General features: G+C 45.4%; 1 protein-coding gene across 1 annotated transcript in view; it reads left to right on the top strand.

Annotated features, from left to right (window-relative positions):
- The window catches only part of LOC139562700 (TATA-binding protein-associated factor 172-like), a 62,790-nt gene that overhangs the window by 14,127 nt on the left and 23,210 nt on the right, over nucleotides 1–25,453 (top strand). The window contains exons 11-23 of the mRNA XM_071380635.1: nucleotides 3,959–4,135; nucleotides 4,414–4,554; nucleotides 7,076–7,200; nucleotides 7,510–7,630; nucleotides 9,212–9,316; nucleotides 12,672–12,821; nucleotides 13,970–14,115; nucleotides 20,135–20,309; nucleotides 20,605–20,799; nucleotides 22,455–22,631; nucleotides 24,376–24,616; nucleotides 24,841–25,025; nucleotides 25,099–25,255. Of these exons, the coding sequence (XP_071236736.1) occupies nucleotides 3,959–4,135; nucleotides 4,414–4,554; nucleotides 7,076–7,200; nucleotides 7,510–7,630; nucleotides 9,212–9,316; nucleotides 12,672–12,821; nucleotides 13,970–14,115; nucleotides 20,135–20,309; nucleotides 20,605–20,799; nucleotides 22,455–22,631; nucleotides 24,376–24,616; nucleotides 24,841–25,025; nucleotides 25,099–25,255 (2,095 nt within the window). The remainder of the gene's footprint in view (nucleotides 1–3,958; nucleotides 4,136–4,413; nucleotides 4,555–7,075; nucleotides 7,201–7,509; nucleotides 7,631–9,211; nucleotides 9,317–12,671; nucleotides 12,822–13,969; nucleotides 14,116–20,134; nucleotides 20,310–20,604; nucleotides 20,800–22,454; nucleotides 22,632–24,375; nucleotides 24,617–24,840; nucleotides 25,026–25,098; nucleotides 25,256–25,453) is intronic.

The raw sequence follows: 25,453 nt of genomic DNA, 5'->3' as shown, positions 1-25,453 counted from the left end.
TGATGAGAGGTGTTGGGTTTGTGCCTGACATAGTGTTTTTCTTGATGGCCAAAAAGCTCAGACCAGAGTACCTTCTTCCATATGTTTGGGGAGTTTCCCACATGCCTTTTGGCGAACACCAAATATGTTTGCTTATTTCTTTTCTGTAAGCAATGGCTTTTCTGGCAACTCTGTGGAGTGTATGGCTTAAAGTGGTCCTATGGACAGATACTCCAATCACCGCTGTGGAGCTTTGCAGCTCCTTCAGGGGTCTCTTTGTTGCCTCTCTGATTAATGCCCTCATTGCCTGGTCCGTGAGTTTTGGTGGTGCCATATTCTTAAAATTTTTAAATAATGGATTTAGTGATGCTCTGTGGGATGTTCAAAGTTTCAGATATTTTTATAACCCAACCCTGATCTGTACTTCTCCAACTTTGTCCCTGACCTGTTTGGAGAGCTCCTTGGTCTTCAAGGTGCCGCTTGCTTGGTGGTGCCCCTTGCTTTGTGGTGTTGGAGACTCTGGGGCCTTTCAGAACAGGGATATATAAACTCAGCAACAACAAAAAAAGTCCCTTTTTCAGGACCCTGTCTTTCAAAGATAATTCATAAAAATCCAAGTAACTTCACAGATCTTCATTGTAAAGGGTATAAACACTGTTTCCCATGCTTGTTCAATGAACCATAAACAATTAATGAACATGCACCTGTGGAACGGTCGTTAAGACACTAACAGCTTACAGATGGTAGGCAATTAAGGTCACAGTTATGACAACTTAGGACACTAAAGAGGCCTTTCTACTGACTCTAAATACACCAAAAGAAACATGCCCAGGGTCCCTGCTCATCTGCGTGAATGTGCCTTAGGCATGCTGCAAGGAGGCATGAGGACTGCAGATGTGGCCAGGGCAATAAATTGCAACGTCCGCACTGTGAGACGCCTAAGACAGAGCTACAGTGAGACAGTACGGACAGCTGATTGTCCTCGTGGCAGACCATGTGTAACAACACCTGCACAGGATCGGTACACCCGAACATCACACCTGCGGGACAGGTACAGGATGGCAACAACTTCCCGAGTTACACCAGGAACGCACTCCATCAGTGCTCAGACTGTCCACAATAGGATGAGATAGGCTGGACTGAGGGCTTGTAGGCCTGTTGTAAGGCAGGTCCTCACCAGACATCACCAGCAACAACGTCGCCTATGAGCACAAACCCACTGTCGCTGGACCAGACAGGCAAAAAGTGCTCTTCACTGACGAGTCGCATTTATCGACGAAGGAATGAGCGTTACACTGAGGCCTGTACTCTGGAGCGGGATCAATTTGGAGGTGGAGGGTCCGTCATGGTCTGGGGCGGTGTCTCACAGCATCAAACTGAGCTTGTTGTCATTGCAGGCAATCTCAACGCTGTGCGTTACGGGAAGACATCCTCCTCCCTCATGTGGTACCTTTCCTGCAGGTTCATCCTGGCATGACAATGCCACCAGCCATACTGTTCGTTCTGTGTGGGATTTCCTGCAAAACAGGAATACCAGTGTTCTGCCATGGCCAGCGAAGATCCCGGATCTCAATCCAATTGAGCACGTCTGGGACCTGTTGGCTCGGAGGGTGAGGGCTAGGGCCATTCCCCCCAGAAATGTCCAAAAACTTGCAGGTGCCTTGGTGGAAGAGTGGGGTAACATCTCACAGCAAGAACTGGCAAATCTGGTGCAGTCCATGAGGAGGAGATGCGCTGCAGTACTTAATGCAGCTGGTGGCCACACCAGAAACTGACTAACTTTTGACCCCCCCCCCCCCCCCCCCCTTTGTTCAGGATACATTATTCAATTTCTGTTAGTCACATGTCTGTGGAACTTGTTCAGTTTGTCTCAGTTGTTGAATCTTATGTTCATACAAATATTTACACATGCAAATTCTTCTGAAAATAAACGCTGACAGCGAGAGGACTTTTTTTTTTGCTGAGTTCATACTAAGATAATGTGACAGATTGCACACAGGTGAACTTTATTTAACTTTTGAAGGTAATGGTTGCATAACTTCTTATTTAGGGGCTTCATAGCAAAGGGGGTGAATACATATGCACGCACCACTTTTACGTTTTTTATTTCTCTGAATGTTTTGAAACAAGTAATTTTTTTCTATTTCACTTCACCAATTTGTCCATTACATGAAATCCAAATAAAAATCCATGTAAATTACAGGTTGAAATGCAAAAAATTGGAGAAACGCCAAGGGGGATGAATACTTTTGCAAGGCACTGTATGTACAGTTGAAGTCGCAAGTTTACATACACTTAGGTTGTAGTCATTAAATCTCGTTTTTCAACCACTCCACAAATTTCTTGTTAACAAACTATAGTTTTGGCAAGTCAGTTAGGACATCTACTTTGTGCATGACACAAGTAATTTTCCAACAATTGTTTACAGACAGATTATTTCACATATAAATCACTATCACAATTCCAGTGGGTCAGAAATTTACATACACTAAATTGACTGTACCTTTTGAACAGCTTGGAAAATTTCAGAAAATTGTCATGCTTTAGAAGCTTCTGATAGGCTAATTGACATGATTTGAGTCAATTGGAGGTGTACCTGTCGATGGATTTCAAGGCCTACCTTCAAACTCAGTATCTCTTTGCTCGACATCATGGACAAATCTAAATAAATCAGCCAAGACCACAGAAAAACAATTGTAGACTTCCACAAGTCTGGTTCATCCTTGGGAGCAATTTCCAAACGCCTGAAGGTACAACGTTCATCTGTACAAACAATAGTACACAAGTATAAACACCATGGTACCAAGCAGCCGTCATACCGCTCAGGAAGGAGACGCGTTCTGTCTCCTAGAGATGAACGTACTTTGGTGCAAAAAGTGCACATCAATCCCAGAACAACAGCAAAGGACCTTGTGAAGATGCTGGAGAAAACAGGTACAAAAGTATCTATATCCACAGTTCCACGAGTCCTATATCGACATAACCCGTAAGGCCGCTCAGCAAGGAAGAAGCCACTGCTCCAAAACCGCCATAAAAAATCCAGACTACTGTTTGCAACTGCACATGGGGACAAAGATCGTACTTTTTGGAGAAATGTCCTCTGGTCTGATGAAACAAAAATAGAACTGTTTGGCCATAATGACCATTATGTTTGGAGGAAAAAGGGGGAGGGTTGCAAGCCAAAGAACACCATCCCAACCGTGAAGCACGGGGGTGGCAGCATCATGTTGTGGGGGTGCTTTGCTGCAGGAGGGACTGGTGCACTTCACAAAATAGATGGCATCATGAGGAGGAAAATTATGTGGATATATTGAAGCAACTTCTCAAGACATCAGTCAGGAAGTTAAAGCTTGGTTGCAAATGGGTCTTCCAAATGGACAATGACCCCAAGCATACTTCCAAAGTTGTGGCAAAATGGCTTAAGGACAACAGAGTCAAGGTTTGGAGTGGCCATCACAAAGCCCTGACCTAAATCCTACAGAACATTTGTGGGCACAACTGAAAAAGCCTGTGTGAGCAAGGAGGCCTACAAACCTGACTCATTTACACCAGCTCTGTCAGGAGGAATGGGCCAAAATTTACCCAACTTATTGTGGGAAGCTTGTGGAAGCCTACCCAAAACGTTTAGCTTAAGTTAAACAATTTAAAGGCAGTGCTACCAAATACTAGAGTGTAGGATTGAGTGTAGGATTAAATGTCAGGAATGTGAAAAACTGATTTTAAATGTAATTGGCTAAGGTGTATGTGAACTTCTGACTTCAACTGTATGTATGTATAATGATCTGAGCGGTAGTCTTCGGTTTTCATTTTGACTCCAAGTGATCTTGACTCAAAAGGTTGGTGACTACTCCTTTGGGGTAAGGTCACAATATTCCAGGAACATAAAAAAAGCAAGAGTTTACAGAATTTTGCAACCCTACTCACTGGCATTTACGAGTCAGGCTTTGCTGTATGTCCAACATGCTGTCTCTCTGGTCAGGTGGTGGCTCCGGTTAGAGAGACCTGTGCCCAGACACTGGGCGTGGCCTTGCGCCACATGACTGACAGCGGTGTTACCATGACAGTAGACATCCTGCTGAAGCTGCTGACGGAGGACCAGTGGGAGGTCCGGCATGGGGGTCTTCTGGGCATCAAGTATGGCCTGGCAGTCAGACAGGTACCAATAACCTCCTGTCCTGTCTGCTTGCCTCTGCCACCCAACATACATGATGCGTGTTATACATTTTAAGGCAGTAAATCAAGTGTTTTATACATGCATACTGTAGACTAGACCAGGGTTACCCAGCTGGCTGAATTTAGCCCGTGGGTGAATTTATTTGCCCCCCCCCCCAAGTTTTCTGAGCAAAAAAAAGTCTGAATCTAGTTCATGATCCCTGGACTGCACTCATTGTCTTTCTATAACCTTTTTTTCTCGCTCCCTCGCTTTCCTCCCAGGACCTGATATCCGCTCTGCTTCCACGGGTGCTCCCTGCCATCACGGAGGGGCTGCAGGACCTGGATGATGATGTCAGAGCGGTGGCGGCCGCGGCCCTCATCCCTGTGGTGGACGGGTTAGTGCAGCTACTCCCCAACAAGGTCAGACAGGAGCTCCTCTCCACAGTCACTCTTTACATGTGGTCACCTTAACTGCTCCTTAGCCTCTCTCCAACCTCACTCCTCTGTTATGCCTGTCCCATGGCTTTGCCTTTGATGTCATTGTAAACTTCTTCAGACCTTTCAACCTGCACACATTTTGCCCACCATGCACACAATTTGAAGTTACACTTCGCTGGTACGAAAAACGACCCCAAAATTGTCTTCTAGTTGGCACATTGTGATTTTTGACTCATCTCTAGCGGTCTGCTCTGATCCCAGAAAGCACTTATCGTAGTTCAGTGTGTGTTGCTGCGTGGATGGAAACAGAAACCGTAATGTTAGACTCTTAAAGATTAGTAGGCCTATGTTAATTAATCAGTTCTTGATCGGTCCTCTTTAAATAGCTGTATGTCAACAGTAGGCTGCTAATTATGATAATAGTCAGTTCACCGATGTCAACGAGGCATGTTGAATGAATGGTAGCCTAGTAGTCAGACTTAACTTGATGGATTAGGTCAGAGATGGAGATCTGAAACAAGCTCCTATAGGCCTAGTTCAGTTTCCTATTCCAAATAGCCTACAGTGAGCTAGACTACTAGCTATTTTGCGTCCAGTAATTGAATTGTTCTGAATTATCTCCCCAAACAAAATGTAAGAAGCCATTTTCACTAGACTAGCCACATAGACACCTAATAATGAGAATAATCTTTACCCCTAAATTTGACCTAGAATAATGGAATAATGTGACATTTTAAGGATCAAACATAAGACTTCCATGTTGGCTACATTGTTTATCATTTAAGACTAAGTTTCAGGAAATGGCAATTACAGGTAAAAAAAAACTGCTAAAGGCTCCAACTTCTTGAGGGGGAAATTGACTGACCCCCCCCCTCTGAACCTCCCAACCTAAGTCCTACATCAACCCCTCCTTTTCAGAATATCCTAGGGAGAGCCCTGATTGTACATTTTAAAAATATAAACGCAACATGAAGTGTTGGTCCCATGTTTCATGAGCTGAAATAAGATCCCAGAAATGTTCAATATGCACAAATAGCTTATTTCTCCCAAATTTGATGCACAAATTTGTTAACATCCCTGTTAGTGAGCATTTCTCCTTTGCCAATATATGCCACACTTGTCAGGTGGATGGATTATCAAGAAGCTGATTAAACAGCACGATCATTACACAGGTGCACTTTCTGCTGGGGACAATAAAAGGCCAGGCATAAGCTACGAACACAATTGCATTTTATTGATGGCAATTTGAATGCACAGAGATACCGTGATAAGATCCTATGGCCCATTGTCGTGCTATTCATCTACCGCCATCACAAGGATCTGTAAACAATTCCTGGAAGCTGAAAATGTCCCAGTTCTTCCATGGCCTACATACTCATCAGACATGTCACCAATTGAGCATGTTTGGGATGCTCTGGGTCACCATGTTCCAATATCCAGCAACTTCACACAGCCTTTGAAGATAAGTGTGACAACATTAGACAGGCCACAATCAATTTAATAAAAAATATATTTTTATTTTACCAGGTAAGTTGACTGAGAACACATTCTCAGCAACAACCTGGGGAATAGTTACAGGAGGGGGATGAATGAGCCAATTGTAAACTGGGGATTATTAGGTGACAGTTTGAGGGCCAGATTGAGAATTTAGCCAGGACACCAGGGTTAACACCCCTAATCTTACAATAAGTGCCATGGGATCATTAATGACCTCAGAGAGTCAGGACACCTGTTTAACGTCCCATCTGAAAGACCACACCCAACACAGGGTAGTGTGATATTCTTTTAAGACCAGAGGAAAGAGTGCCTCCTACTGGCCCTCCAACACCACTTCCAGCAGCATCTGGTCTCCCATCCAGGGACTGACCAGGGCCAACCCTGCTTAGCTTCAGAAGCAAGCCAGCAGTGGTATGCAGGGTGGTATGCTGCTGGCAAATATGTGACCAACCGATGCGTATCTGTATTTCCGGTTGTGAAATCCATAGATTAGGCCCAAATGAATTTATTTCAATTGACAGATTTTCCTTATATAAATTGTAACTCAGTAAAATCTTGTTGCGTTTTTATATTTTAGTTCAGTATAATTAATTACTGAAGAACAGCCTACCATTCCTACTGACGCAGTCTTCTGCCAACATAAGGCAAAAAAATTAATAATTTGGCTATGATTTGAGCAGTGTGGGTGTTGCCTGCTCCGTCGTGGGGTCTGCGGGGTGGGTGCCACCACCGCGCAGAAGTGGTGCTCAAAATCCTTGGCATGTCTATGGCACAATAGGGTTGTGTTCAGTTGGCACCAAATGGACTGATTGATTGACATCGGGAGGGACTACCTGGACATTTTCGTTTTCCGTTGCAAAAATGTTTTCCATTGAGTTTGCTGATGAACACAACCCAGTTTGATGTTTATTTGCTCTGGGTTTTTTTTCCAGTACTGTGCTAACTATAGCAGTTGTCTCAGTTGTATGTAGATCATGACTGCTGTTTTTTTCCCGGTATTGTTCAGGTCCCATTCATAGTGAACTCCCTGTGGGACGCTCTCCTGGAGCTGGATGATCTGACAGCCTCCACCAACAGCATCATGACCCTACTGTCCTCTCTGCTCACCTACCCTCAAGTCCGACAGTGCAGGTGAGTGACACCTCTCTTGTCTGTACAGATATAACCTCTTCTCCCACTTCATCATGGAAATCATGAACATCTTGTACTTTAAGGAACATTCTGATGATCTACAGTCAAAAAGTTGCACTAACAATTGTTGTGGTAAAAAGCAGGTGTTGTAAAGTCAATGGTGTTTATGGCTGAGGAACATTCAAACCGGTACGTGTTTGTTGTTGTGGTTCCCTTTGTCAATGAAACGTCTAGTGTGCTTAGGATGTACTAAGGACAACTTTTTCAAGGGATGATAGGCCTAACAATGCTCTCTTTTTGTCCCTGCAGCATGCAGCAGTCCCTAACGGTCCTCGTTCCTCGGGTCTGGCCATTCCTTAGACACACCATATCGTCAGTTAGACGGGCCGCACTAGAGACCCTTTTCACCCTACTATCCAAAGCTGACCAGGTGGGTTTGTAAGAGAAATATGTCAATGGCCCAATCCTAAATAGACCCCTATGCACTAGTGTCAAATCTAAGAGGATTTGACAGGTGTAAGTAATAAGGTGATAGCTCTGCCTTGCCCCCTGATAGGCTAGGTAGAAGTTTCACCATATTGCTTGTACCAATCAAATCCTCTCCGGTCTCCACACACGTACGGCCTTACATGCTGACCACACCGCTAGCGTTACAAAATAAATGTATACATGTTATTCAGTCATTGCATCCACACTGCTTGCGCACGTCAACGACGTCTTTTACATGTCTCTGGTGCAGAATATCAGAAAGGGAAGAGGACAGGATGGAACATGGTTTTCATATGTGAATGTGTCTTCACCTATTCTTAAACCATGTGAAGGGATGGCGTGATTAATGGGGAACCAATTACTTGTCTCCACAATGTCTGTGCGCAAGTCACTCCCTCCTTTGGCATTGGGGCGAGGTGTATGGCAGTGTCTGGAACCATTGTATGTCCCCTCTGATGTTGCACTTATCCTGGGATAGTGTATGACCTAGAGGCTCACTCCCCTCAGTGAGCTTGTCCAGGAGAGGGGTCAAGAAGGGGTTTTACTTGAGATGGGAGTATCTAGGGTTGACAATTGAGTTATGCCATTGGATGAGTTGGTGGTTTTTAGTTGGTGGTTTTGTGCTATGAAGTACCAGGAACGAGATTAGAACCTCGTCTTAGGGACCAAACTGAACGATAATTTATAGCGAATCCTATCTGGCTACGGGATACTCCTTTCTCATTATAAAGTCTTCCTTTGTGAACTGTTCCTAATATCTGTGGTTTGTTATGTCGACTAGGGGGGTGGATCTTTGCTATAAAAGATCTCAGTAGCCATTGTGTGGTCACTCTCAACGGTTCATTAGAAATAGGGAATCGTTGAAAGTCATTGCTTTTGCAAAGCTCTTATCATTAAAGGTGTAGTTTAAGTATAACTGGTGTGTGAAGTTTGTCTCTCCTCATTTTGTAATACAGAAATTAAACACCACAGTAGCCAGGCGCTGAAATAGAACTTGGTTCTATTTGTGAAGCTTGACGTGCTGCTAGTCCCGCCTCTCCAATCTCCTCATTGGTTTTTAGGAGCATATACCCACGTGGGTGATTTGGAAGATGAACTGAGGTCCACACTCCAGTCCAGGTGGTGGTAATGCACCTTAAAGTTGGTTGCCAACCGCCATATAAACCGCCATATAAAGTCCAAAGAAGAACAAGAAGCCTGAAGGAGAAGAGATTACTAGAAACAAACTCGGGTTATCCTTTTATCTGTGGATTAATTGTTGGAGTAGAGGACCTTGTGCATTTCAGGTAAAATAACAACAACCCAATGTTTATATCCCAGGACAAATTAGCTGTAGTTGGTTCAGAGTTTTGATATTTCAACCTGCGTATCCTGATTGCGTCTGGTGTGTGTGTGTGTGGACAAAATCAACATAGCGCCCGGTCTAGTCATCGAGTTTTGAGGTTGGGCCAATTTTTGGAATGCTAATGTATGAATACAACTCTTCGTTGTCATAACTGAAGTCTGTTTTGTGTTGTTCCAGAGCTGTGCATTATGGCTCAACCAGGTCCTGCAAGACATGCTCCGACACATCTTCCAGTCCTGCATCCTGGAGAGCAATCAGGAGATCCTGGACCTCATCCAAAAGGTTTGAGACACACACACACACCACACGAGGCAGGTTTCCATTGACCCAGGTTTATTCGACAAAAGCAATTTCGCAAACAAATTATTGTGACGTGTAATAAAAAATGGCAGACAGGAGACATTTTCTAAAGATCGACAACATTTTTATCCGTTCAACGGGTGGAGTTGTCTTTTGTCTAACTTTTATTGCGACAAATGATGGAAACAGTGTTTTTAGAATAAATGATTGCCAAATGATTTAGATGCTACGGTGCATGTGATGTCATCGCATAACTATAAGCTTTTCTCCACATTTAATTCTAAGTGCCTACTGCTTGCAAAAAATTTAAATCAACTATAAAATGTTTTCTTTGCGAGATGACAAAGATTATCCTGGCTTTCAAGAATTCCTGAATAGCTTCGCTTTTTCAGGTTAGCTGTAAAGTTTCTCCATTCAATTTGGCAGCAGCATACCACCCTGCATCCCACTGCTGACTTGTCTCTGAAGCTAAGCAGGGTTGGTCCTGGATGGGAGACCAGATGCTGCTGGAAGTGGTGTTGGAGGGCCAGTAGGAGGCACTCTTTCATGAGGTCAATAAATTAAAAAAAATATATATAGGATACCTACTCATTCAAGGATTTTTCTTAATTTAAAAATTTTGCTACATTCTAGAATAATAGTGAAGACATAAACTATGAAATAACATGTATGGAATCATGTAGTAAAAGTGTTAAAAAATATATATATTCTTCAAAGTAGCCACCCTTTGCCTTGATGACAGCTTTGCACACTCTTGGCATTCTCTCAACCAGCTTCCCCTGCAATGCTTTTCCAACAGTCTTGCCGGAGTTCCCACATGCTGAGCACTTGTTGGCTGCTTTTCCTTTACTCCGCGGTCCAACTCATTGCAAACCATCTCAATTTGGTTTGAGTTTAGGTGATTTCGGAGGGTTCTCGTCATCTGATGCAGCACTCCATCACTTTCCTTCTTTGTCAAATAGCCCCTTACATAGGCTGGAGGTGTGTTGGGTCATTGTCCTGTAGAAAAACAAATTACAGTCCCACTAAGCGCAAACCAGATGGAATGGCGTATCGCTGCATAATGCTGTGGTAGCAATGCTGGTTAAGTGTGTCTTGAATTCTAAATAAATCACTGACAGTGTCACCAGCAAAGCACCATCACACCTCCTCCTCCATGCTTCACGGTGGGAACCACACATGCGAAGATCATCCGTTCACCTACTCTGCGTCTCACAAAGACATGGCGGTTGGAACTGAAAATCTATTTGGACTCATCAGACCAAAGGACAGATTTCCACCGGTCTAATGTCCATTGCTTGTTTTCTTGGCCAAAGTAAGTCTCTTCTTATTTGTGTCCTATAGTAGTGGTTTCTTTGCAGCAATTCAACCATGAACGCCTGATTCACGCAGTCTCCTCTGAACAGTTGATGTTGAGATGTGTCTTTTACTTGAACTCTGATGCATTTATTTGGGCTGCAATTTCTGAGGCTGGGCTCCCGAGTGGCACACTGCATCTCAGTGCTAGAGGCGTCCCTACAGACCCTGGTTCAAATCCAGGCTGCATCACATCCAGACGTGATTGGGAGTCCCATAGGGCAGCACACAATTGGCCCAGCGTTGTTAGGGTTTGGCCGGGGTAGGCCGTCATTGTAAATAAGAATTTGTTCTTAACTGACTTGCCTAGTTAATTTAAGGTAAAATAAATAAAATAATGACCTCATCCTCTGCAGCAGAGGTAACTCTGGGTCTTCCTTTCCTGTGACGGTCCTGTTGTTTCTCTTTGCTTAATTGAGCTGTTCTTGCCTTAATATGGACTTGGTCTCTTACCAAATAGGGCTATATTCTGTATGCCACCCCTACCTTGTCACAACACAACTGATTGGGTCAAACGCATTAAGAAGGAAAGAAATTCCACCAATTAACTTAACGAGGCACACCTGTTAATTGAACTGCATTCCAGGTGACTACCTGATGAAGCTGGTTGAGAGAATGCCAAGTGTGCAAAGCTGTCAAGGCAAAGGGTGGCTACTTTGTAGAATGTCAAATATAAAATAGATTTTGATTTATTTAATACTTTTTTTAACACGACATGATTCCATATGTTTTATTTCATAGTTTTGATGTGTTCACTATTATTCTACATTGTAGAAAATAGTCAAAATAAACAAAGGGAATTTAACTTAACCCCTCTGAATCAGGGGTGCAGGGATCTGCCTTAATCGACATCCACGTCTTCAGGAACAGTGGGTTAACTGCCTTGCTCTGTGGCTGAACGACAGATTTTTACCTTGTAAGCTCGGGGTTACGATACAGCAACCTTCCGGTCACTGGCCCAACGCGCTAACCACTAGGCTACCTGCCCAGAAAAGCCTTGAATGAGTAGGTGTGTCCAAAGTTTTGACAGGTACTAATAAATAAATATATGTCTTCCAATGTCCCAGGGCAGTGATTGGGGACATTGCCCTGTGTAAGGTACTTTTGGATGGGCCGTTAAACAGGTGTCCTGACTCTCTGTGGTCACTAAAGATACAATGGTACTTATCGTAAGAGTAGGGGTGTTAAACCTGGTGTCCTGGCTAAATTCCCAATCTGGCCCTCACTCCATCATAGCCACCTAATCATCCCCAGGTTCCAATTGGCTCATTCATCCCCCTTCCTCTCCCCTGATACTATTCCTCAGGTCGTTGCTGTAAATGAGAATGTGTTCTCAGTCAACTTACCTGCTAAAATAAATGATTTCAGATGTACAGGAGTGCAAGTTTCACCATGGCATAGACCGTGGCAATATGTTGGCACATGAGCATTATTGGAATATGGCAAATATTACTAAATTATTGCATTCTACCCATGCTGGCTTTCACAGGATACCTGAGGCATGAAACAGATGGGAGGTGGGAGGGCATACATGCTGTCGTCAATTTATTCATGCGCAATTTGCCTAAATGCGGAATGGAAACACTTCAACCACTTAAAAACAAAAAATGACACTCGGTTTTTGCAGATGTTTATTTAATTTTTTGTGACGTCATTACGTCCAGCTGTTCTTATCGACATGCTTGTCAAATGGAAACGCACCCTAGCAGGCAATTGTTGCATCTGTTTTTGATACACACTTTCTAAATGTCAACAAAAAAATCACTGGACAAGTTAATGGAAACATGGCTAATGTCAGGAATGCTACATTCCTGTAATTTTTCAGGTTTTCCAGAAGTCCTGGTTGATTGATTCAAATTTTCCTGCTTATTCCCTCCTGATTCTGGGATTTGGGGAAAACCAGGGAATTTAAATTAAGTTCCAGAAATTTTGCAACCGTAAATCCTGGCTGCTGTTTTTAACAAGTTTTGTCTTCTTGTAGGTGTGGACAGAGCTGCTGCGCCAGGCCCCTCAGCAGTACGTAGTAGCAGCCAGCTGTCCCTGGATGGGCGCCTGGCTCTGTCTGATGATGCAAGCCTCTCATATCCCCATAGACATCAACATACTGCTGGAAGTCAAGTCTCGCTGCAAGGTGAGAGGATGGTTACTCCGTTAGGACTGATCGTTACATCCGCTACAGATTGTATTCTCAATTGTGCTCTTATTCCAAAATTAGAGTGCTCCCTTACACTCAGTGGCCAGTTTATTAGGTACACCACCCCGTTAACAAAAGTGGTTCGCTCCTACAGACAGAGAGTCACATGGCCGTGGATTGCTATATAAAGCAAGCACAGGCATCAAGGCATTGAATTACTGTTCGATTGAACTTTAGAATGGGCAAAACTAGTGACCTAAGTGACTTTGAGCGTGGTATGATCGTTGGTGCCAGGCGCGCCGGTTCCAGTATCTCAAACGGCCGGCCTCCGGCGCTTTTCACGCAAGACATTGTCTCGGGTTTACAGATAATGGGGCGACAAACAAAACATCCAGTCAGCTGCAGTCATGTGGGCGAAAATAGCTCGTTGATGAGATGTCAAAGGAGAATGGCAAAAATCGTGCAAGCAAACAGGCGGGCCACAAACAGACAAATAACGGTGTAGTACAACAGCGTTGTGCAGAACGGCATATCGGAACGCATAACTCGTCTGTCCTTGTCACGGATGGGATATTGCAACAGGCGCCCACACCAGATTCCACTCCTATCGGCTAAAACCAATAATGGGCACGCGATCACCAACACTGAACAATTGAGGAGTGGAAAACATTGCCTGGTCAGACGAATCCTGGTTCCTGTTGTCATGCTGATGACACAGGATTTGGCGTAAGCAGCATGAGTCCATGGCCACATCCTGCCTGGTGTCAACGTTACAGGCTGGTGGTGTAATGGTGTGGGGAATGTTTCCTGGCACACGTGAGGTCCCTTGATACCAATTGAGCAATGTTTCCATGCCCCAAATAATTCAGGTTGTTCTGGAGGCAAGGGGGGGGGCAACGACCCGGTACTAGATGGTGTACCTAATAAACTGGCCACTGATTGTATATTGCCTCGTATGATGCAATAGTCTAGGGCGCTATTCATAAGGGCACACTGTAGACACTTTTTGCAACGGAAAACAAAAGTGACTGTTCTTATTGGACAACCTCAGATGGTAGTCCGTTTTGGGCAAAAAATAAACATTTCAGGCCTACTGAACTCGACCCAGGGTTCTGATGCAGATGTTCTCTAATATCATTTGACAGGAGAAGGCTGGTGGGAAGCCTCGCCAGGGAGCCTTGATTCAAGTGAAGGAGACTGTTCAGGAGTACATCGCCGGGGCAGAAACCGTGACCGAGGACCCAGTGACGCGGGACTATGTGGTGACACGGGCTCGACTCATGGCCGCTAAGTTAGTCTCTGTTTCTATTCCTCAATCTAATTTTTATCCCTAGAGAGATTTAAGAAAAATCACTAAATGGTAGATTTGGGACAGTAGGCAGCGGTTGGATCCTGAGAGACTTAAGATTAAGAACTGAATGCAGCACTGTATGGTATCTGCAGCCAGCTGCTACTCCGGGTTGGCCTGTTCATTACTTGGTGCAAAAGCAACTCGGTCATCTGACATCGTTTTGTCTCCAGGCCTCTTAGTGCCTGGCCGTCCTGGTATACAGTGCATTCGGAAAGTATTCAGACCCCTTGACTTTTTCCACATTTTGTTACGTTACACATCCTTATTCTAAAATGGATAAACGTTTTTCTCCCTCATCAATCTACACACAATACCCCATAATGACTAAGTGAAAACAGGTTTTTATACATTTTCGCACATTTGTTTCCATTGATCATCCTTGAGATGTTTCTACAATTTGATTGGAGTTCACCTGTGGTAAATTCAATTGATTGGACATGATTTGGAAAGGCACACACCAGTCTATATAAGGTCCCACAGTTGACAGTGCATGTCAGAGCAAAAACCAAGCCATGAGGTCGAAGGCATTGTCCGTAGAGATCCGTGTCGAGGCACAGATCTGGGGAAGGGTACCAAAAATGTCTTCAGCATTGAAGGTCCCCAAGAACACAGTGGCCTCATTTTATTTTTTGTGTATTTTAAGCCCTTTTTCTCCCCATTGTCGATCTTGTCTCATCGCTGCAACTCCCCAATATGCTCGAGAGAGAGAGAGAGGGAAAGGTCAAGTCATTCCAAACCGCGCTTCTTAACACCTGCCCGCTTAACCGCTTATCCCGGAAGCCAGGTGCACCAATGTGTCGGAGGAAACACTGTTCAACTGATGACCGAAGTCAGCCTGCAGGCGCCCGGACAGCCACAAGGAGTCACTAGAGCGCGATGAGTCAAGTAAAGCCTCCCCTAACCCGGACGATGCTGGGCCAATTGTGCGCTGCCCTATGGAACTCCCGGTCACGGCCAGTTGTGACACAGCCTGGGTTTGAACCCACTGCTCCACTCGGGAGGCGGCCTTCATCACTCTTGAAAGAAGTTTGGAACCACCAAGACTCTTCCTAGTGCTTGCCGCCCAGCCAAACTGAGCAATCTGGGGAGAAGGGCCTTGGTCAGGGAGGTGACCAAGAACCCGATGGTCACTCTGACAGAGCTCCAGAGTTCCTCTGTGGAGATGGGAGAACCTTCCAGAAGGACAACCATCTCTGCAGCACTCCACCAATCAGGCCTTTATGTTAGAGATGGAAGCTACTCCTCAGTAAAAGGCACATAACAGCCCCCTTGGAGTTTGCCAAAAGGCACCTAAAGGACTCTGACCATAAGATACAAGATTCTCTGGTCTGATGAAACCAAGATTGAACTCTTTGGCCTGAATGCCAAGCGTCACGTCTGGAGGAAACCTGGCACCATCCCTACGGTGAAGCATGGTGGTGGTAGCATCATGCTGTGGGGATGTTTTTCAGCGGAAGGGACTGGGAGACTAATCAGGATCGAGGGGAAAGATGAATGGAGCAAAGTACAGAGAGATTCTTGATGAAAACCTGCTCCAGAGTGCTAAGGACCTCAGACTGAGGTGACGGTTCACCTTCCTACAGGACAACAACCCTAAGCACACAGCCAAGACAACGCTGGAGTGGCTTTGGGACAAGTCTCTGAATGTCCTTGAGTGGCCCGGACTTGAACCCTATCGAACTTCTGTGGAGAGACCTGAAAATAGCTGTGCAGCAATGCTCCCCATCCAACCTGGCAGAGAAGGGAGAAACTCTCCAAATACAGGTGTGCCAAGCTTGTAGGGTCATACCCAAGACTCAAGGCAGTAATCGCTGCCAAAGGTGTTTCAACAAAGTACTGAGTTAAGGGTCTGAATACTTATACTTATCAAATGTAAATGTGATATTTCAGTTTAAAATGTCTATTAATTTCTATACCTGTTTTTGCTGTGTCATTATGGGGTATTGTGTGTGGATTGAGGGGGGGGGGGGCCTATTTAATCAATTTTTGAATATGGCTGTAACGTAACAATGTGGAAAAAGTCAAGGGGTCGGAGTACTTCGCGAATGCACTGTATGTTGACTGATAGTGGACGCAGAGACAAACTTTTGCTGTTTTTAAAGCAATTTTACACATTTTGCCATGGTTTATGCCGTGGTCTTGTGCCATGAGTGACTCAAACATTACTATCATGAAAACTATTCAAAAATCATATTTTTGGGGGAGTGGTGGCTGATGAAAGATGGCGCCGAAGAGATGGCAGCTTCGGTATATCTTACATAGTTAGCCCAGAGAACCGTAAGTGTTATTACATATAGCCGGGAAGAACTATTGGATATCAGAGAGACATCAATTTACCAGCTCAACCAGCACTACGACCAGGAATATGACTTTCCCAAAGCGGATCCTTTGTCTGCACCTCCCAGGGCATCCGAACTGATTCCAGAGGCCGACTCAAAACAACGCAGCCGGAGGAGAGGGTGCCGGAGCAGTCTTCTAGTGAGGCTTCGGATGCGCACACACCACCCACTGCTTCTGAGTATATTACTCGCTATTGTCCGGTCCCTAGTTAAACAAAGTTGACGAAATTAGGGTAAGAGTTGCTTTCCAAAGAGATATCCGGGATTGTAACATACTCTGTTTCACGGAAACATGGCTAGCTTGGGACATGCTGTCAGAGTCAGTACAGCTAACTGGATTTTCAGTGCATCGCGCCGACCGGAATAACCATCTCTCCGGTAAGAAGAGCGATGATTAATGACTCATGGTGTAACTGTAACAACATACAGGAACTCAAGTCCTTTTGTTCACTTGACCTAGAATTCCTCAATCAAATAGCGACTGTATTATCTCCCAAGAGAACTCTCCTCCGTTATTGTCACAGCCGTGTATATCCCCCTGCAAGCGGATACCAAGACGGTCATCAAGGAACTTCACTGGACTTTATGCAACTGGAAACCATATCCTGAGGCTGCATATATTGTAGCTGGGGATTTTTAAATTTATTATTTATTTATTTTATCCCATTTTCTCCCCAATTTTCGTGGTATCCAATCGCTAGTAATTACTATCTTTTCTCATCGCTACAACTCCCGTACGGGCTCGGGAGAGACGAAGGTCGAAAGCCATGCGTCCTCCGAAAGCACAACCCAACCAAGCCGCACTGCTTCTTAACACAGCGCGCCTCCAACCCGGAAGCCAGCCGCACCGCCACAGGAGTCGCTGGAGCGCGATGAGACAAGGATATCCCTACCGGCCAAACCCTCCTTAACCCGGACGACGCTATGCCAATTGTGCGTCGCCCCACGGACCTCCCAGTCGCGGCCGGCTGCGACAGAGCCTGGGCGCAAACCCAGGCTCTGCGTAGCTGGGGATTTTAACAAATAATTTAGGTAGCCTTGTTCTCAAATTAGCTGTCAGCATATCTATTGCAGTACACAAGCGAGTAACACGCTCAACCATTGCTACTCCAACTTCCGCGATGCATACAAGGCCCTCGCCCGCCCTCCTTTTGGCAAATCTGACCATGACCATGACATCTTGTTGCTCCCCTCCTATAGGCAGAAACTAAAACGAAAAGCGCCCGTGCTTTGATCGGACCAGTGTCGGATAGACCTATCGGATTCCACGTTTCAAGATTGCTTCGATCACGTGGACTGGGATATGTTCCAGGTAGCCTCAGATAACAACACTGACTCAGTGAGCGAGTTTATAAGGAAGTGTATAGGAGATGTTGTACCCACTGGGAATATTAAAACCTTCCCTAACCAGAAACCGTGGATTGATGGCAGCATTCGCACAAAACTGAAAGCACGTACCACCGCATTTTATCATGGCAAGGCAACTGGGAATATGGCCGAATACAAACAGTGTAGTTATTCCCTCCGTAAGGCAATCAAACAAGCAAAGTGTCAATATAGAGGCAAAGTGGAGTCGCAATTCAACGGCTCAAACACCAATTGTATGTGACGGGGTCTACAGACAATCACGGATTACAAAAAGAAAACCATCGTCTTGCATCCAGACAAATTAATCAACTTCTTTGCACGCTTTGAGGACAGTACAGTGCCCCCGACGCGAACCGCTACCAAAAACTTTGGGCACCTTCTCCGTGGCCGACATGAGTAAAACATTTTAAATGGGTTAACCCTCGCAAGGCTGCTGGCCAAGACGGCATCCCTAGCCGCGTCCTCAGAGTATGCGCAGACCAGCTGGACATATTCAATCAATCTATCCCAGTCTACTGTCCCCATATGCTTCAAGATGGCCACCATTGTTCCTGTTCCCCAAGAAAGCCAAGGTAACTGAACTAAATTACTAATGCCCCGTAGCACTCCTGTCATCCTGAAGTGCTTTGAGAGACTAGTCAAGGATCATATCACCTCCACCCTACCTGTCACCCTAGACCCACTTCAATTTGCTTACCGCCCCAATAGATCCACAGACAATGCAATCGCCATCACACTGCACACTACCCTATCCCATCTGGACAAGAGGAATACCTATGTGAGAATGCTGTTCATTGACTACAGCTCAGCATTCAACACCATAGTACCCTCCAAATTCATCATTAAACTTGAGTCGCTGGGTGTTGACCCCGCCCTGTGCCACTGGGTCCTGGACTTACTGAAGGGCCGCCCCCCCCCCCAGGTGGTGAAGGTAGGAAACATCTGCACTCCGCTGATCCTCAACACTGGGGCCCCAGAAGGGTGTGTTCTGAGCCCTCTCCTGTACTCCCTGTTCACCCATGACTGCGTGGCCATGCACGCCTCTAACTCAATCATCAAGTTTGCAGACGACACAACAGTGGTAGGCTTGATTACCAACAACGACGAGACCTCCTACAGGGAGGTGAGGGCCCTCGGAGTGTGGTGTCAGGACAATAACCTTTCACTCAACGTCAACAAAACATCAGAGATGATCGTGGACTTCAGGAAACAGCAGAGGGTGAACCCCCCCCCCCCCCCCCCCCTATCTACATCGATGGGACTGCAGTGGAAAAGGTGGAAAGTTTTAAGTTCCTCCGTGTATGTATCACCGACAAACTGAAATGGTCCAACAGTGCCTCTTCTACCTTAGGAGGTTCAAAAAATGTGACTAGTCACCAAAAACCCTCACTAACTTTTACAGGCGCACAATCGAGAGCATCATGTCGGGCTATATCACAGCCTGGTACGGCAACTGCACCGCCCTCAACTGCAAGGCTCTGCAGAAGGTGGTGCGGTCTGCACAACGCATCACTGGGGGCAAACTACCTGCCCTCCAGGACACCTACACACCCGATGTCACAAGAAGGCCAAAACGGACAATAACCACACGAGCCACTGCCTGTTCACCCCACTTCCATCCAGAAGATGATGTCAGTACAGGTGCATCAAAGCTGGGACAGAGATTGAAGAACAGCTTCTATCTCAAGGCCATCAGATTGTTAAACAGCCATCATTAGCACATAGGCGGCTGCCTACCTACAGACTTGATATCATTGGCCACTTTAATAAATGGAACACTAGTCACTTAAAGTAATGCGAGATATGTAAACATTCTTATCTCATGTATATACTACACTATCTATTGCATCTTAGCCGCTCTGTCACTGCTCATCCATATATTTATATATTCTTATTCCTTTACTTAGATTTGTGTGTATTAGGTAGTTGTTGTGGAATTGTTAGATACTGCTGCACTGTCAGATCTAGAAGCATAAGCATGTCGCTACACTCTCAGTAACATCTGCTAACCATGTGTATGTGACCAATACAATTTCATTTGATTTAGCAGCGGCCGTGACGCAAACGTTTCGCACACCCCAGCTTATTGTTTTCCTCATTGAACTAACCAGTATGCAAACTAAAACTTGTGTTCTCTTGACGACAAAAGAAGGCGAGGAAAAAACGAACACTGTGGTGGAATTGCGACGAATCCAGTTACAACACTTGCATAAGTGATGAATGTCTAAAATCATTTTATTTCTCTACTTCAGGCTGTTGGGGGCCCTGTGTCGGTGTATTTGCGACCCGCAGCTCAATTCATCCTCCCAGGACATCCGGCCGGCTGAGTCGCTGGGCCAGCTGCTCCTCTTCCACCTCAACTCCAAGTCTGCCCTGCAGCGCATCGTTGTGGCACTGGTCCTCTGTGAGTGGGCCGCCGTGCAGAAGGTAGGGCCCGAGTCTCTTTTTCGTTCGTCAGATTGTTTTGTTTGGTGCTGTCTGAATAGGAGTTGTTCACCACAATTCTATCAGGATTTATTTTAGAACTGCTTTTATGGCCGGGATTCAAACAAACACAAACTACCTGTGCAGAGCGATTTTTACCTTTAATTTCAGCTTGAGCCGACGTCAAGGGTGTAACGTAGATAGCCAACACGATGCCAGCAAACTGTAGTTTCATTGAATCCCAGCCAATGTCAAATGAAACCTTGTCCGCCTTGCCCCCCGCCCTCTCTTGACTCAGGTGGTGTCAGCCATGGTCCAGCCTCGCCTGTTAGCCATCCTGTCAGAGCAGCTGTACTACGATGAGATCGCCATTCCCTTCACACGCATGCAGAACGAGTGTAAGCAGCTCATCGCCCTGCTGGCCGACGCTCAGATCGACGTGCGCGACCGCCTCAACTGCAGCGTGTTCACTATCGACCAGGCCAACGAACTGGTGAGGACGACACTCACACTGTATCTGTGTTACATCCCTAAAAGATAAAATGGCAGCCAAATCCAGTGTTTCAATGACATTGTGGATTTCTATTGTCTATTTGTCAGAACAGACATTTTTGGCTCTTGCCAGTTCAGACCGCATTTCTTTATTGCCCGTTCCGGGATTTGAGTCATCGAACCCTCCGGCTACAGGTCGGCCAATAACCTTTGGGCCACCTCCTGGCCACCTTCCATCTCCATGTTTCAGTCTAAGCTCAGTGGGGATCAAGTTACTATAATAACTTATAATATTCAACATGTTTGATAAAAAAACAAACATCTTATGCGCTCATTTAGCAACGTTAGGTTACTATTGTGCTTTGTGCTGTCTCTGTGGTGTGTTGGCTTGTCTGGGAAGAAGGCCATGGCCCTGTGCCCATCTGCCACGGAGACACAGGGGTGTGATGACGCCGTGTTAGAGAGACTGATGGTCGTGTACTAATATTGACCGTCTCTGGTCCTATGCTCCCGAGTGGCGCAGTGCCTCTTGCATCTCGGTGCAAGAGGCGACTTTACAGTCCCTGGTTCGAATCCAGGCTGAATCACAACCCGCCGTGATTGGGAGTCCCGTAGGGCGGCGCACAATTGGCTTTAGGAGAAGGTGGCTGCTTATACTAAGTGTACTACTCCCATGTTTTTGCCACATTGGTTAAGTCTTCATAGATTCATAACCTACATGTTCAACACAGATTAAATGCAGCTTTTAGCAGAAGACATTTTGAGCTGTCTGAAGTCATTACATTTATGTTTAAATATTGAATCCATGTTCTCCAGGGGTCGCATTAGGTTTCAGAAACCTTCATTTTCAAAACGTAGACCATCGTATGTTTTCAAACCATTTCACCTGCATTGAAATTCGAAAGACAGGTGTTTTTTTTGTTGTCGCTTCAGTAGAGTTATCAGGGGTGTGCAACTATAGTTTTTCATTACACAAAATAAATGAATGCCAAACATTTGGTAGGAAATAGCTTAGTTTTCCTCAGAGGACGACCGAAGTGCTGCGCCATTTGGTTAGCAGCCACGCATAAGTAAATTGACTTAACCATGAAAGAGCGCGGTACCTTTTGCGTAGACGATACATGGCCATCGGCTAAAAATGTTTGCATTTATAACTTGCTAAAACTACCGGAGAAAAGTAAACGTCAGTCAGAGCACTGTCTGCTGATCAAATGTACCTTTGTGAACGCGGGGGATTTAATTGGTGTGAAGACGAGCAAGATTTTTCATCTGAGTGGGAAAGTGCAACTGAATCACAGTTCGTTTAACATTTAGGATTTGGCGCGAACTGCGACAGACAAAAGGCCTGCGTTAACAGAACTCAGCATTATGTTTTATCTTATCTGCATGAGAAACTCAGAATTCTGTGTTATTGCGACCTCTGGTTCTCATCTATTTTGTTGAACATCGGTAATGCAATGATTGTTTTGTGAAGAGATTTGCCCTGAATCTGTCATTCCCTATCAGACTTTGGGTCATTTCCCTTAACTCCGACGGAATTCAATTATAGACCCTATTGGGGTTAATGGAGGCTGAACGCCATTGTATTGAACGATGACAAACCCAGGAATGTTACGAATCACCTTCTACATCCTCTGCTCTTCCCTCCGTACATAGGTGACCACCATCTTCGCTGAGTCCACCGTGGGTCTGGATATGAAGTCCAAACCGTTTCATCCACTGGACAGCAAGCGCCAGCAGGCCCAGTCCACGGTGGGCGAGACCAGTGTGGAGTGGCAGCAGCTGCACCTGCGCGTCCACATGTTCACCGCCTGCGCCGTGGTCAACCTGCAGGTAGGTGTGTCCACACAAATGTCATCTAATACTGGACACTTGGTTTCTTTATCGACACTTTGCTTTCCCTGATATCGATACCATGTCCATTCAAATTGTTTTGTTTGAATAATTACTACATAAAATATACACTTAAGTGTGCAAAACATTAGGAACACCTGTTCTTTCCATGACGGACTGACCAGGTGAAAGCTATGATCCCTTATGGATGTCACTTAAATCTACTTCAATCAGTGTAGATGAAGAGGAGGAGACCAGATAAAGGATTTTTAAGCCTTGAGACAATTGAGACATTGTGGATGTGTGCCATTCAGAGAGTGAATGGTCAAGACAAAATATTTTAGTGCCTTGTAAACGGGGTATGGTAGTAGGTGCCAGGTTATGTCAAGAACTGCAACGCTGCTGGGTTTTTCACGCTTAACAGTTTCCCGTGTGTATCAAGAATGGTCTACCACCCAAAGGACATCCAGCCAACTTGACATAACTGAGGGTGGCATTGGAGTCAACATGGGCCAGCACCCCTGTGGAACCCTTTCAACACCTTGTGTTGAATGCCTCGAGTCCATGCCTCGATGAATTGAGGCTGTTCTGAGGGCAAAAGGGGGGATGCGCAACTCTATATTAGGAAAGTGTTCCTAATGTTTGGTACTCAGTGTAGATTTACCGTTTTGTAAGTATTATTTTCCCTCTGCTCACGGTTCTAGCCAAAGCATTGTTTTGCATAATATTCTTAATTGAAGCCCTATTTGGCATTCCCAAGTAGGTCATTGTCTCTATTTGCTGCTGCATTTTATTCCGTATTTTTAAAAATCCATTTACACTGGACAAAAATATAAATGCAACGTGTAAGGTGTTGGCCCCATGTTTCATGAGCTGAAATAAAAAATCCCAGAAATGTTGTGCACAAATTTGTTTACATCCCTATTAGTGAGCATTTCTCCTTTGCCAAGATAATCCATCCACCTGACAGGTGTGGCATATCAGGAAGCTGATTAAACAGCATGATCATTACACAGGCCACTTTAAAATGTCCAGTTTTGTCACACTACACAATGCCACAAATGTCTCAAGTTTTGAGGGAGCGTGCAATTAGCATGCTGACTGCAGGAATGTCCACCAGCTGTTGCCAGAGAATTGCACATTCATTTCTCTACCATAAGCTGCCTCCAACGTCATTTTAGAGAATTTGGCAGTACGTCCAACCGGCCTCAACTGCAGACCACGTGCAACCACGCCAGCCCAGGACCTCCACATCCGGCTTCTTCACCTGCGGGATCGTCTGTGGGGGGTTTCTGAGGAGTTTTTCTGTCTGTAATAAAGCCCTTTTGTGGGGGAAAACTAATTCTGATTGCCTTGTCCCCCCTGTGGGTGGGCCTGGCTCCCCAGTGGGTGGGCCTATGCCCTCCCAGGCTCACTGCGCCCCTGCCCAGTCATGTGAAATCCATAGATTAGGGACTAATGACTTTATTTGATTTGAACTGATTTCCTCATATCCTCTGATTTCCTCCTCGTATCTCAGTAAAATCTTTGACATTGTTGTATTTTATATTTTTGTTTCAGTATAGATGCATAGTATTGATACCAGCAATATTAGCCAGAGAAGTACATGGTATCATATGGAAACTGAAATGTACAGCGTTAAATCTGGGTTGTGTTCATTAGGCACCGAACGGACTGAAACAGACTATCTGGACTTGACCAATAACAAACGCTCATTTTTGTTTTCTCTCATCCCAACCTGCAGGCGTTACCAGACAAGCTGAACCCAGTGGTGCGTCCGCTGATGGAGGCGGCTAAGCGGGAGGAGAACACCCTGGTTCAGGGTTACGCCGCCTCCTTCATCGCCAAGCTGCTGCAGCAGTGTGCTACTAGGCAGCCATGTCCCAATTCCAAGATCGTCAAGAACCTGTGTTCGTCGATCTGCATGGACCCCCTGCTCACGCCCTCCTCGGCCTGCCCCGTGCCCCCCACTCAGACTGCCAAAGGTATGGGATGGGATGCACAACATTTTTAATCTGGGTCATGTTCATTAGGGCACACCATAGTGAAATGTAGACAAAAACTGGAGAAGATCTTGTGGTCCCTCCGTGTTTCAGCCTGATGAACATGACCCAGATTAACATTAACGAGGTTGTGGCTGCCAGAAACAGATATTACATAGAACCCTCTGACACTCACTCTGTTGACCCTTTCTCTCTCTCACCCCTAGCTGGCATGTCGGAGAAAGAATGCATGCACCACATGGTCAATAAGACCAAGGGCATCATCACCCTCTACCGCCACCAGAGGGCAGCATTTGTCATCACCAGCAAGAGGGGCCCCACCCCCAAAACCTCCAAGACCCCCACCACTGAACTGCCACCCGGCAGCACCATCACCACAGATACTGATGAGGTGGGTGACAGAGGGAGCAAACATTTACCTGTGTGTTGACTGTGTTCTTGATGACTATCGTTTATTTTTTCAGAATAAAAAGCCATTTCTCGTTCAGAGAAGAGGTGCCGAGTTCTCTCTGACGACGGTTGCCAGGCACTTTGGCCAGGAGCTGACGAGGTCACTGCCCTACCTGTGGGAGTTTGTGGTGGGACCTTTGAGGGCCGTGGTGGAGAACAACCAAGGCATCGGTATGCTACACTCTTCATTAGATCATATGGGTCATGTTCATTAGGGATCACCGTAACTGAAAGCAAACGTTTCTTATTGGACAAGTAAAGGTAGCCCTTCCCTGTTTCAGTCCCATTTGGTGCCTAATGAACATGAGCAAGATGTATTGCTATTTGCTACCCACTGTCCACTTCCAGATGGGCGTCTTCCTATACCTC

This window comes from Salvelinus alpinus, chromosome 32 (assembly GCF_045679555.1).
Source record: "Salvelinus alpinus chromosome 32, SLU_Salpinus.1, whole genome shotgun sequence".
NCBI classification, from domain to species: Eukaryota; Metazoa; Chordata; class Actinopteri; order Salmoniformes; family Salmonidae; genus Salvelinus; species Salvelinus alpinus.
This window is presented reverse-complemented; position numbering and strand designations above follow the sequence as displayed.